General features: G+C 46.4%; 1 protein-coding gene across 3 annotated transcripts in view; it reads right to left on the reverse strand.

The window, feature by feature from the left end:
• The window catches only part of GPATCH8 (G-patch domain containing 8), a 91379-nt gene extending 81321 nt beyond the window's left edge, over positions 1-10058 (reverse strand). For 2 of the 3 annotated variants that reach the window (XM_089674559.1, XM_089674558.1), the window contains exon 1: positions 9912-10057. In XM_089674559.1, the coding sequence (XP_089530685.1) occupies positions 9912-9959 (48 nt within the window). In that variant the 5' untranslated portion in view covers positions 9960-10057. Of the gene's footprint in view, positions 1-9911 lie in introns of all 3 variants that reach the window. The other variant, XM_089674560.1, reaches the window with a different exon arrangement.
• Positions 10059-12807: the final 2749 nt, after the last annotated feature.

Genomic DNA, 12807 nt, shown 5'->3' on the forward strand with positions numbered 1-12807 from the left:
AAGGAATTTTCTTTCCTTGCAGGAGCAAATTGGATCGTGCTTTGCTGTTTTTTTTTTTTCCTTCCTCTGGTTCAACTGTGGGTGTAGGATAATTTATTTATTTTTTTTGTAAATGGTTGAACTGGAAGGACTTTTGTCTTTTTTCAGCCAGACTAACTATGTAACTATATTTCCATCCCTTTTGCTTGTGTATTGTATCCCAAACTCTTAAGACCTTCCTAGAACTAGTATTCACATCCAATATACAAAAATGTGGTATCCAAATCTTCTCTAGATGTGCCTTACTCATAGTCTTTTCCATATTTACCCAACATTTCCTTGTGAATTACATGTCCAATCTACAATTTGTGATAATATAACCGATAAATAATATTTCCTAAAATTAAGCAGGTGTAATCCCCCATTCCCTTTTGCCCTACTACTCAGTACCTCGTATGTATTTCTTATTTACCTATATGAACCCAAGTATCATCCTCCATGATCCCGAAGAAAGATCCTGGTAGATGTATTGGGAGCATATGAAACTTATACAGAATGTTTGGTACTATCACCATCTTTACCAAATTTATATGACCTACCCAAGAGGCTCCTCCCTTTAAAAGTCTCCCCAAGTCATCTTTTTTTAATATTAATCTGATTTTTTTTTTTTATTTAAAAAGTGGATTTTTTTTGGTTTTTACCAAATTTTAATAAAATGCTTTTGGATTAAAAGTCATTCTAAAAGATAGTTTTCTATTTAAGATACATTAATAATTTAGTTTATTCAGCATGAAATGGAGCTTAGTTTTGAGATTGAATAATAAGTCAATGTTTAAATCAAGGTGGATTATATTTAAATCACTAGTGAAAAGGCTCAATTTAAATCATAATTTTTAAAGAGCAACTATCATCTCTGTCCTGCAGCGGCTCCTCCTCTGACCTGCTGTTGACTCACCGACAGTCCCATTTACTTTAATGGGCCGGCTGGTGATGCAGCAGGGACACAACAAGGTGAGGATATGGCGGCAGAAGGCGAGTGGATGCTCGCTAATAGGCGCTGCCATGATGGATCTAAAATGACAGGTGCTCTTTAAATGTAAAGAATCTGACTCATTCTTGCTGGTAGTTAGAATCTTTAATATTTGCAAACCAAATGATTTCCTTTTTTACAATAATAAGCGGTCAGGTTAGTAAAACAACAAGATCACAACTGATTTTAGGTTAGTAGGTCAATCACATATAGTTGAATTACTAAAATTCTTTTATGTCATGTTTTTTCTCATGGTTACTGTGTTTTTGTGTGAATGCATCAATGCAGTGCATGTTCTCAGTTTGCAGAGCTTGGGTTCATTGAATGAGTTTACCAAAAAAGTAAATATTGCAGAATATACAGCCTCATGCTGCATAACTAAGCTCCATTTCATATTGAATAAACGAAAATTATTAAATGTATCTCAACCTCTTGCCGTCCGCCTGCTGTTTATAAACGGCAGGGCGGTGGCAGTCCAGGGGCGGGTTGCCGTTCATAAACGGCACCCGCCTTTTCTAGCTGTGTGCGCTCCCTGGGAGCGCGCACCACCGCGATCCGGTGCCCGCTGTGTCCTCCGGACACAGTGAAACACCGATCGGACGGGACCTCTGTACGAGGTCCCGATCATGTGATCACTGATTGGCGAATCAGTGATCACATGCAAAGTAGTAAGCAAGATGTCACTTGTGACATCATTGCTTACTACGTGTGAAATCTGTGAATGATCACAGATGTCACATGGTACAAGGCTATTCACAACAGCCTTGTACCATGTGACAAACTGTGACCAATCACAGCTCACTCAGTACTTAATGACTGCAAGAATGCAGACAGAGAAAGAGAAATGATTGCTTTTACATCCTATATGGGTGTAAAAGCAATCAGTGTAAAAAAAAAAAATCTTCATCACCCCCCACAAGTAGTACAGTGTCACCATGGTGACACTGTACTGCTAGGGTGACAGTATGTAAAAAAAAAAAAAAAATAATAATAATATGAAAAAAAATATATATATATAAAAAAATGTTTAAAAATTATAATTTTTGGTTATAAACTAATTTGGATTTTTTTTTTTTTACTAAAAAAATAACAGAATAAATTTTGGCCAAGATTTATGATGAAATATTATTTATTTGCAAAATTTTATTAAAAAAAAACTTTTCAAAATTTTTGGACTTTCATTTACATAGTAAAAAAAATTAAAATCCCAGCGGTGAATAAATAGCACCAAAATAAAGCTTTATCTGTCTCAAAAAAATGGTAAAAAATTCATATGGGTACAGTATTGCATGACCGCGCAATTGTCATTCAAAGTGTGATAGCGCTGAAAGCTGAAAATTGCCCTGGACAGGAAGAGGGTAAAAGTGTCCGGACAGGAAGTGGTTAAATAGATTTCTACTCGGAAAGCATTAAAAAAAAATCCAACTAAAAAGAAAAAAAAAAATCCGATTTGAATTGAAAAAAAAAAAAACCCAACTTGTAGGTACAAGTGAAAAAGTGGAATTTACTACCACTTTAAAGTCAATAGGCTTCTGAGGCGCCAAAACATCTCAGAAGTCGGACATGGCACTATCTTTGCGGCAGCACACCAAGGTACATCGCCATGTGTTATAATTCCTGTCTGCTCTCTTAGTCGTTAGGATGTGACCACTCAGCGTCACTGTAACACGTACATTCCCTCACTTTGTTTCAGTCCCCAGCACAAAACGTTGCACCCCTTCAGAGGGATCCAAAATAGCAATAAGAACCTAACAGAAGATAACCCTTCATCACGCATACCTAAAACTGAAAAAAAAAGTCCAACTGATCATCACACTACTATCAACACTCACATGTGTAAGGGTTAACCCTGGGGGCAATGACAAGCACATCCAAGTACTCATTCCAACAGCATGGAAAGTCTCTGCAGTCAATCACACATCACTGGAGGTGCACCACATGCCGAAGTCAAACTCCTTGCAGAGAGACAAGTTGCAGGGCTGGTGGGTGCGACAACTGGATATCATGCGTATACCGTGAATCATTTTATTTCTGAGCACACAGCCTTCAGATGATCGGTAATCTGGAGTGCTGGAAAACGCACGCCAAACTTTATCGCAAATCATTTAACATTTTCTCCCTTATTAATCCCAGGAGAGAACCGATTTGTAATAACATAGAACATGATAGTACAAATATTACCAAAGGCTATAGTTGGTGTTGGCGTTTATGTTCAGGTTCACACCTATGCATTACAATGCACGTGTTCCCATTGAAAGCAATGGAAACGCATGAAACTGCACATCATATATTGTAACGTGTGCAGGCATTTACACACAGATGTGCACTGCAACGCATATTACAATTATGTATTACTTATATAGCGCCGTCAATTTACACACATACACACATATATTATATACATACATATTTATTACATTCACATCAGTCCCTAACCCTCAAGGGGCGTACAATCTAAGGTCCCTAACTCACATTCATACATACTAGGGACAATTTAGACAGGAGGCAATTAACCCAACAGCATGTCTTTGGAGGGTAGGAGGAAGCCGGAGTACCCGGAGAAAACCCACGCAGGCACAGGGAGAACATGCAAACTCCAGGCAGGTGGTGCTGTGGTTGGGATTCGAACCAACAACCCTAGTACTGCCAGGTGGAAGTGCTAACCATTTAGCCACTGTGCAATGTAGCAAACATGCTTAGGTGCTGCTTATGAGTACGCTGACAGCTCGAGAAGAGATAATCAGCATCCCTCAGAGGGGACATGTATACTGATTATCAGAGCACCGATGATCAGTGTGCCATGATGACCAGTGTAGCCCCATCAGTGCCACCTGTCAGTGTCCATCAGAGTCAGCTGTCAGTGCTCATCAATGCCATCTGCCAGTGCCCATCAATGCCACATTTCAGTGCATACCAGTGCACATCAATGCCACATATCAGTGTCCATCTGAGCTGCCTTTCAGTGTCACCCATCCGTGCCAGTCAGTGCCGCCTATCAGTGCCAGTCAGTGCCGCCTATCAGTTACCACTTTAGATATACAGAGGAGGTCTGGTGCTAGAATTACTGCTCATGTTCCGACATTCGTGGCAATACCTCATTTTATGGGACAATCGCTGTTTGTGATTAAGTACGGGACAGATGTGTGCATTCACCTTTGCACGCAAGCACAGAGGAACAGGTGCAATTTAAATGTGTTACTTCAATTTTACACAGTTGCTTTAATTTTTCTATCACTTTTATTGCGGTCACAAGGAATGTAAGCATCTCTAGTGACAGCAGTAGGCAATGACAGGTACGCTTTATGGAGAGCTCTGGAGTCAATGTGACCCCAAATCCCTTCTCTGCCCATAAAAGGCATTCAATCACACCAAGGTTTGTATGATTGAATGCTTTTGATTTTTAAAAAACGATGCCGTTTAGTTCTGAGTGGACTGGAACAGATGTCAGTTTATCGCTTCTAGGTTACTATATTACAAAGCCGATCCGATGGTGTTTGTTCAGCTCTCTGACTAGCCAACGATAGTGGAGAGGAGCTCCCATTAAAGCCAGGGAAGGTGGGGGGCCTCATGTAATACCAATCAAGTGGCTAGTTAGCTGCTCGGATTACTATTACAAGACAGCAAACCATCGGCTCTAAAAACTGGTACTGGGGTGATGCCTGCAGCTGAGGGCATCATCTCGGTACAACGGCTCAAACTCCAGAAATATATATGAGTACGTTGCTGGAGATGAAGTGGATATAGATCTACTGAAAGCAAGTCATGGGCAGTTTCTCTATGCGACTTTGATTAAACCGTCCCCCTCTACTTCTAAAAGTGAAAAAAGAAAAATCTATGGAGGCTCTAAGAGAGATCACCCTTGAAACATGTAACCCAAAATGCACACCCTAGGCAGTGACTAAAGGCTGCTGAATAGGATTCAACAGTTCTGACAATCAGTGGACAGAGTGGGGTTTATTTACTAAAGCTGGAGAGTCCAAAATCAGACTCCCTTCTGCAAAGAAACCAATCAGCTTCCAGGTTTCATTGCCAAAGCTTCATTGAACAAGCTGAGGTTAGGAAGCTGATTGGTTTCTATGCAGAAGGGAGTCTGATTTTGGACTCTCCAGCTTTAGTAAATAAACCCCAGTGAGTCTCCCCCACCACCTTGGCAGTCCTAAGATTTTGGTCCACGTCGTGTGTGTTTTTACGTAACTGGCCATCTGAAGGCAACGTACCCATCCAATCCTAAACACAATGGTTCCTAGTAGGGATGAGCTCAGGCATGTTCGTACACGAGTCCAAATCCAACCCTGGACCACCCCACAAACCTCTGGGATATACATCATACATCCCATGGAGCTGCAGGACCTGTCGCCCTGCAGTCCATGATCTTGGGCTTGTACAGTAGGGGGCAGCTGTGAGCGATAAGGAAGTGAGTTGGCTCCTGAATGCAAGATGGCGGCATGGGAGATCAGAAGCTCTGCGAAGTGTCGTGCATGGAAGAGAAGGCTAGACTCCATGAGTTGGCAAGTATGCATTTCCTAATGTGCTTGAAGCTGCTGAAGTTTATTTTTCCATAGTCGGGTGACGTTCCTCTTCAGGTCAGACCAGATTTCACGTAATCAGTATGCATCAAATAACTTAATGCTGCTTTAACTGGTCTGCCTATATACATTTTTTTTTTTTTACATTTGGAGACTTATGTAGTACTTAGATGTTGGCCGGACACCAAGTTTGCTTTCGATGCCACTGTGTCTCTCTATACAAAGGCAGGTTTTCTAGTAAACAAACTTCATATGACAACCATTACTGGCTGCTGTGGTGACCAATGCTGATTGGCTTCCAATTGCTATTCTGAGCAGTTCCCATGCTAGAGAACTTTGCTCACATTTGGACTGAAGTAAGAACTGTGCTCCAACCAACAAGTCATGAACCTTCAAAACTTTGTTACAGTTTATTAGCTGATGCTTCTTTGTTTCCAGAAGATAAAGTTCTGGCAGGTTTTGGTGTTAAACACATGCTTGTGATACTTTAAAACAGGGGTGGGCAATTCATTTTCCCAAGGGGCCACATCCAAAACTAGGACTGTTGTAGAGGGCCAATCTTAAAGAGGAGCTCCACCCAAAAGGGGAAGTTCCACTTTAAGGTACCCGCTCCCACTTCCGGTCCGATCGCCTAGGCCAGGGGTGGGCAACTGTGGCTCTCCAGCTGTTGGTGAACTACAAGTCCTCTGCCTTTGTGAGTCATGCTTGTGACTGTCAGTTTTGCAATGCCTCATGGGACTTGTAGTTCTACAACAGCTGGAGGGCCACAGTTGCCCACCCCTGGCCTAGGCGACCGGAAGGTGTCCTCCCTCCCTGTAGTCTTTTGGGACACGGGACAGGTCCCAGAAGACTACAGGACCATTCATGAAGTGCAGCGCTACTCACATATGCGCAGTGGGTACCCGGCTGTGAAGCCACAAGCCATCACAGCTGGGTGCCCATACTGAGGATGCCGGCCTCCTGGAATCCAGGACGGCTGGTGAAACGGGCTGTGGGGGACGCACCACGGGACTAAGGGACAGGTAAGTGGCTGTTTTTTAAAAGTCAGCAGCTACAGTTTTAGTAGCTGCTGACTTTAATTTTTTGACAGGGTGAGTGGAACTCCGCTTTAAATTCTGCTCAGTATTAATTTTGGACCTGGGAACACCCGCAAGTGTGCAAACATAAAACAAGCACCTGGTTCTAGGAGTAAAAGGTAAAACGGCATTTAAAATAGGTGTCTTTCAGACAGGAAGTCGGGGGGTGGTAAAAAAACAGGCAGCTGAGCCAGACGGGGCCGCAATACTTTCCTTCCAGCAGCAGCATTTTGAACTCAGGGTGCAGAGTCTGACAAGTGGCACTGCTGGTCAAACTCGCCCATTGAGTTCAGCGAGGAAGCCGACAGACTCAGAGAGGAATGCTGAGCGTGAAGGCATCATAGACCAAACAGGGACAACCAAAAGGCGGGATGAGGCCCTGAAGACACAATTAACCCAGGTCTACTTTACAAATATTAAATGTGGACAAAGCAGCCTTGTGGAGTGCAAACGCTCCTTTTATATTACATTTGCTGGCCTCGAAAAAACATTGGGTGTCCAACGGCGTCATCCCGGCAGCTGTCTTCTCTTCAGTCCCTGCTACAGGCCCACAACAAAGGAACGTCTCTTTTCGTATTCAATATAACCCATGCTAAATAGATGGGGAACCGCACTACTCGGGTTTAATATTCACATTTTGTTATATTCTAAAGAATCAACTGAATACACTACATGGCCAAACGTTTGTGGACACCAGATCATCGTTCCGATAGGAGCATGCTGGACATCCCTTTCTAAAGCCATGGGCATGAATAAAGACTTGGCTCTGTGGTGGTCACCATCAGATTTTGAAGTTTGTGGCAATTTGTGTTCATTCATCCAAAAGAACATTTGTTTGGTCAGGTACTGATGTTGGATGAGAGGATCTGCTCTGCAATCAGCATTCCAATCCTTCCTAAAGGTGTTCAGTCAGTTGAGGTCGATCTCCTCCACAATAATCTCCACATTAAACCCGGTCTTTATAGAGTTGACAGGGTATCTTTTTCAGCATGCTGACAAATCTGCCAAAACTGTACAATCCATATGGAAAATATGGCCTCCAACTCTACTCAAAGTATACCTTCTGATGATCATTAGGCAGAAGGTACAGAGAACGCCATTGGTCTATCAAGTGTGCCTGATGAAAATGATACCATGTTCCTGATAGGTGAGGAGTCATCATTGAAAGACTGGCTGAAAAATGGTGGAAAGACTTGGGACAACCTTTCAGGTTATTCCCACACGCCCACATCCCATACACCATGTGACCACGACAAAATATACCCAGAATGGTCATAACATATAGAACGTTCAACATCAAGGGAGGTGTGCCAAGGATTCATAAATGAAAACGTCCAGACGAGGAGGGAGCAATGGTGATCAAAGGACGAGGAAAGATTAGGGGCGCAGCCCCTACGCAGGGCGGGGGAAGCACAGGGGTGCAGCTCCTACGCAGGGCGGGGGGATGTTACCGGGGTCCGGTACACGGGGGGCGGGGGGATGTTACCGGGGTCCGGTACACGGGGGGCGGGGGGATGTTACCGGGGTCCGGTACACGGGGGGTGGGGATGTTACCGGGGGGCGGGGAGATTATCGGGGTCCGGTATACGGAGGGCGGGGAGATTATCGGGGTCCGGTATACGGAGGGCGGGGAGATTATCGGGGTCCGGTATACGGAGGGCGGGGAGATTATCGGGGTCCGGTATACGGAGGGCGGGGAGATTATCGGGGTCCGGTATACGGAGGGCGGGGAGATTATCGGGGTCCGGTATACGGAGGGCGGGGAGATTATCGGGGTCCGGTATACGGAGGGCGGGGAGATTATCGGGGTCCGGTATACGGAGGGCGGGGAGATTATCGGGGTCCGGTATACGGAGGGCGGGGAGATTATCGGGGTCCGGTATACGGAGGGCGGGGAGATTATCGGGGTCCGGTATACGGAGGGCGGGGAGATTATCGGGGTCCGGTATACGGAGGGCGGGGAGATTATCGGGGTCCGGTATACGGAGGGCGGGGAGATTATCGGGGTCCGGTATACGGAGGGCGGGGAGATTATCGGGGTCCGGTATACGGAGGGCGGGGAGATTATCGGGGTCCGGTATACGGAGGGCGGGGAGATTATCGGGGTCCGGTATACGGAGGGTGGGGGATATTATCGGGGTCCGGTATACGGAGGGTGGGGGATATTATCGGGGTCCGGTATACGGAGGGTGGGGATATTATCGGGGTCCGGTATACGGAGGGTGGGGGATATTATCGGGGTCCGGTATACGGAGGGCGGGGAGATTATCGGGGTCCGGTATACGGAGGGCGGGGAGATTATCGGGGTCCGGTATACGGAGGGCGGGGAGATTATCGGGGTCCGGTATACGGAGGGCGGGGAGATTATCGGGGTCCGGTATACGGAGGGCGGGGAGATTATCGGGGTCCGGTATACGGAGGGCGGGGGTATTATCGGGGTCCGGTATACGGAGGGCGGGGGTATTATCGGGGTCCGGTATACGGAGGGCGGGGGTTATTATCGGGGTCAGGTATACGGAGGGCGGGGGATATTATCGGGTCCGGTATACGGAGGGCGGGGGTATTATCGGGTCCGGTATACGGAGGGCGGGGGTATTATCGGGGTCCGGTATACGGAGGGTGGGGGATATTATCGGGGTCCGGTATACGGAGGGTGGGGGATATTATCGGGGTCCGGTATACGGAGGGTGGGGGATATTATCGGGGTCCGGTATACGGAGGGTGGGGGATATCATCGGGGTCCGGTATACGGAGGGTGGGGATATTATCGGGGTCCGGTATACGGAGGGTGGGGGATATTATCGGGGTCCGGTATACGGAGGGTGGGGGATATTATCGGGGTCCGGTATACGGAGGGTGGGGGATATCATCGGGGTCCGGTATACGGAGGGTGGGGGATATTATCGGGGTCCGGTATACGGAGGGTGGGGGATATTATCGGGGTCCGGTATACGGAGGGTGGGGGATATTATCGGGGTCCGGTATACGGAGGGTGGGGATATTACCGGGGTCCGGGGATATTACCGGGGTCCGGGGATATTACCGGGGTCCGGTATACAGAGGGCGGGGTCCGTGATCTCCGGTGGGAGGAGTCTGTATAGCAGGCTGGGTTCATACAAGGTGATGCGGGGTGGGGGGAGGGGTGTACTGAGGAGTCCCCGATCTCCGGGGTCACTGTGTGGGGGAGGGGAGGCTTCTCTCGGCCCCCGCCCCACCTCTCTCGATAATACGGATCGGCTCTAACCCTCCCCCTCACTCCCCGCCACCCACCCCTCTGGGTTCTGCTCTCCCGCCCCGCACCTGAAAGTCTCGGTCCTCGTTAAACCGGGAGAATCTGTCCGCGGCCATCTTCCTGCGTCTGCGGGAACCAAGATCGCGTACATCACACTCCGCCCACTCGTCATTGGACGCAGCGACAAGCCCCTCCCTCGGAACGGGACCACGCAATGTCCCTCGGTCACGTTTTGCGTGCAACAATACCACCGCCTCCTCTCCGCCCTGCCACGCCCCTTTCTGTTCCGTCCCGCCCTCCTGAGGTCATCTATTTGTAGTTCCGGGATTGGCTGGTATTTTCAGACAGTCCCGGGGAGGAGGTCACACTTCACCGGGAGGCGGCGAGCTTTATACGGGGATATGACCCAGCGTGACCCCATCATAGGGCATGGAGGGTTTATAGGTCAGGACTGTGCTGGGGGACCACAAGTCTCAGCATGACCACCAAACTCACAGCCAGCGGTCCCTCTGTGCATTACACTCAGCCAGATCCTAAAACATTGATCCCCAGGGGTGGGGCTGTGCCTGCCCTGCAAGGGTTAATTGCTGCTTTATATCCCGAGGAAGAAAACAAAAATTACCCATCCCTGCAGCGTCCTCTCAGAGTGCTGGGCTCAGTAGTACATCATTCAGACTGCAGGGGTCAGTAGTAAGTAATGTAGAGTGCAGGGGTCAATATTGATGTAGAGTGCAGGGGTCAGTAGTAAGTTATTCAGACTGCAGAGGTCAGTAATAAGTTGTTCAGAGTGCAGAGGTCAGTAATAAGTTGTTCAGAGTGCTGGGGTCAGTAGTAAGTGACAGAGTGCAGGGGTCAGTAGTTAGTAATGTAGAGTGTAGGGGTCAGTAGTATGCAATGTAGCATCCAGGGCACAGTAGTATGTAATATAGAATGCGGGGCTCAGTCGTACATAATTCAGAGTGCAGTGGTCAGTAGTAAGTAATGTAGAGTGCTGGGGTCAGTAGTAATTCAGACTGCAGGGGTCAGTAGTAGGTATTTCAGACTGCAGGGGTCAGTAAGTGAAGTAGAGTGCAGGGGTCAGTAGGGACGTAGAGTGCGATGGTCAGTAGTAATGTAGAGTGTAGGAGTCAGTAGTATGCAATGTAGCGTCAAGGCACAGTAGTATGTAATATAGAATGCAGGGCTCAGTAGTACATAATTCAGAGTGCAGGGGTCAGTAGTAAGTAATGTAGAGTGCTGGGGTCAGTATTAATTCCAAGCGCAGGAGTCAGTAGTAGGTAATTCAGACTGCAGGGGTCAGTAGTACATAATTCAGACTGCAGGGGTCAGTAGTAAATTATTCGGAGTACAGGGGTTTGCAGTAAGTTATTCAGTGTACGGGGGTCAGTAGTAAGTGACGTACAGTGCAGGGGTCAGTAGTATGTAATGTAGTGTCCAGGGCACAGTAGTATGTAATGTAGATTGCAGGGCTTAGTAGTATATAATTCAGAGTGCAGGGGTCAGAAGTAATATAGATTGCTGGAGTCAGTAGTAAGTAATTGTACAGGGGTCAGTTGTATGTAATGTAGAGTGTTGGGAGTCAGTAGTAATTCAGAGTGCTGGGGTAAGTAGTAAATAATTCATAATTGTGAAGTGGAAGGAAAATTATAAATGGTTTTCAAAATGTTTATAAATATCTTAAAGTGTGGCCTGCATTTGTATCCAGCCCCCTTTACTCTGATACCCCTAACTAAAATCTAGTGGAACCAATTGCCTTCAGAAGTCCTCTAATTAGTAAATAGAGTCCACCTGTGTGTAATTTAACCGTTTCCCGACCGCCGTATAGCAGAAATACTGCCACAGGGCGTTATATATACGTGATTTCGCATTTCCAGATAGGGAGCGCTCTATCTGCACCGCCATTCGCAGCTGCAGCTGTCAATCACTGGGTCCTGGCTGGCGATTACTCGCCGGTGCCCCATGATTGCCGAGCATCTCCGACGGGGAGGGGAACTGTTTGTGAACAAAACAGTTCTCCCTGTCAACTCGTGCACACTGCTTTGGATGGCTGTGGACAGCACAGCCATGCAAAGCAGTGTGCTTATAGTGAAGCACACGAACACAGCACGCTGCCGTCCCGCTATAAGTCGCTGATCGCCGCCATTACTAGTAAAAATTTAAACAAATTCCAGTATATATACCGCCATTTGTAAACGCTATAACTTTCACGTAAACCAATTAATTCACACATATTGGGATTTTGTTTAGCAAAGACATGGAGCAGAATACATTTTGGCCTAAATTTATGACTAAATTAGATTTTTTTAACTTTTTTACTGGACATGTTTGATAGCAAAAAGTCAAAAATATAGTTTTTCTTCTCAAAATTGTCGGTCTTTTTTTATATAGCGCAAAAATATAAACACTGTACAGGCGATCAAATACCACCGAAAAAAGCTCAATTAGCGGGGAAAAAACCGACATAAATTTAATTTGGGTGCAGTGTTGCATGACCGTGCAATTGTCAAAGTAACACAGCGCCGTATCGCAAAAAATGGCCTGGTCAGGAAGGGGGTTAAATCATCTGGATGGTAATCTCAGTATAAATCCAGCTGCTCTGTGAAGCCATCAGAGGTTTGTTAGAGAACATTAGTGAACAAACAGCATCATGAAGGCCAAGGAAACCACCAGACAGGTCAAGGAAAAAGTTGTGGAGAAGTTTAAAGCAGGGCCAGGTTATAAAAAAAATATCCCAAGCTTTGAACATCTCACGGAGCACTGTTCAATCCAGCATCTGAAAATGTAAAGAGTACGGCACAACTGCAAACCTACCAAGACATGGCCGTCCACCTAAACTGACAAGCAAGGAGAGCAGCCAAGAGGCCCATGGTAACTCTGGAGGAGCTGTAGAAATCCATAGCCCAAGTGGGGGAATCTGTCCACAGGACAACTATTAGTCGTGCACCCCACAAATCTGGCCTTTAT

The sequence above is a fragment of the Staurois parvus genome, unplaced genomic scaffold, assembly GCF_062004578.1.
Source record: "Staurois parvus isolate SC_StPar_1 unplaced genomic scaffold, SC_StPar_1.0 ptg000151l, whole genome shotgun sequence".
Taxonomy (NCBI): Eukaryota; Metazoa; Chordata; class Amphibia; order Anura; family Ranidae; genus Staurois; species Staurois parvus.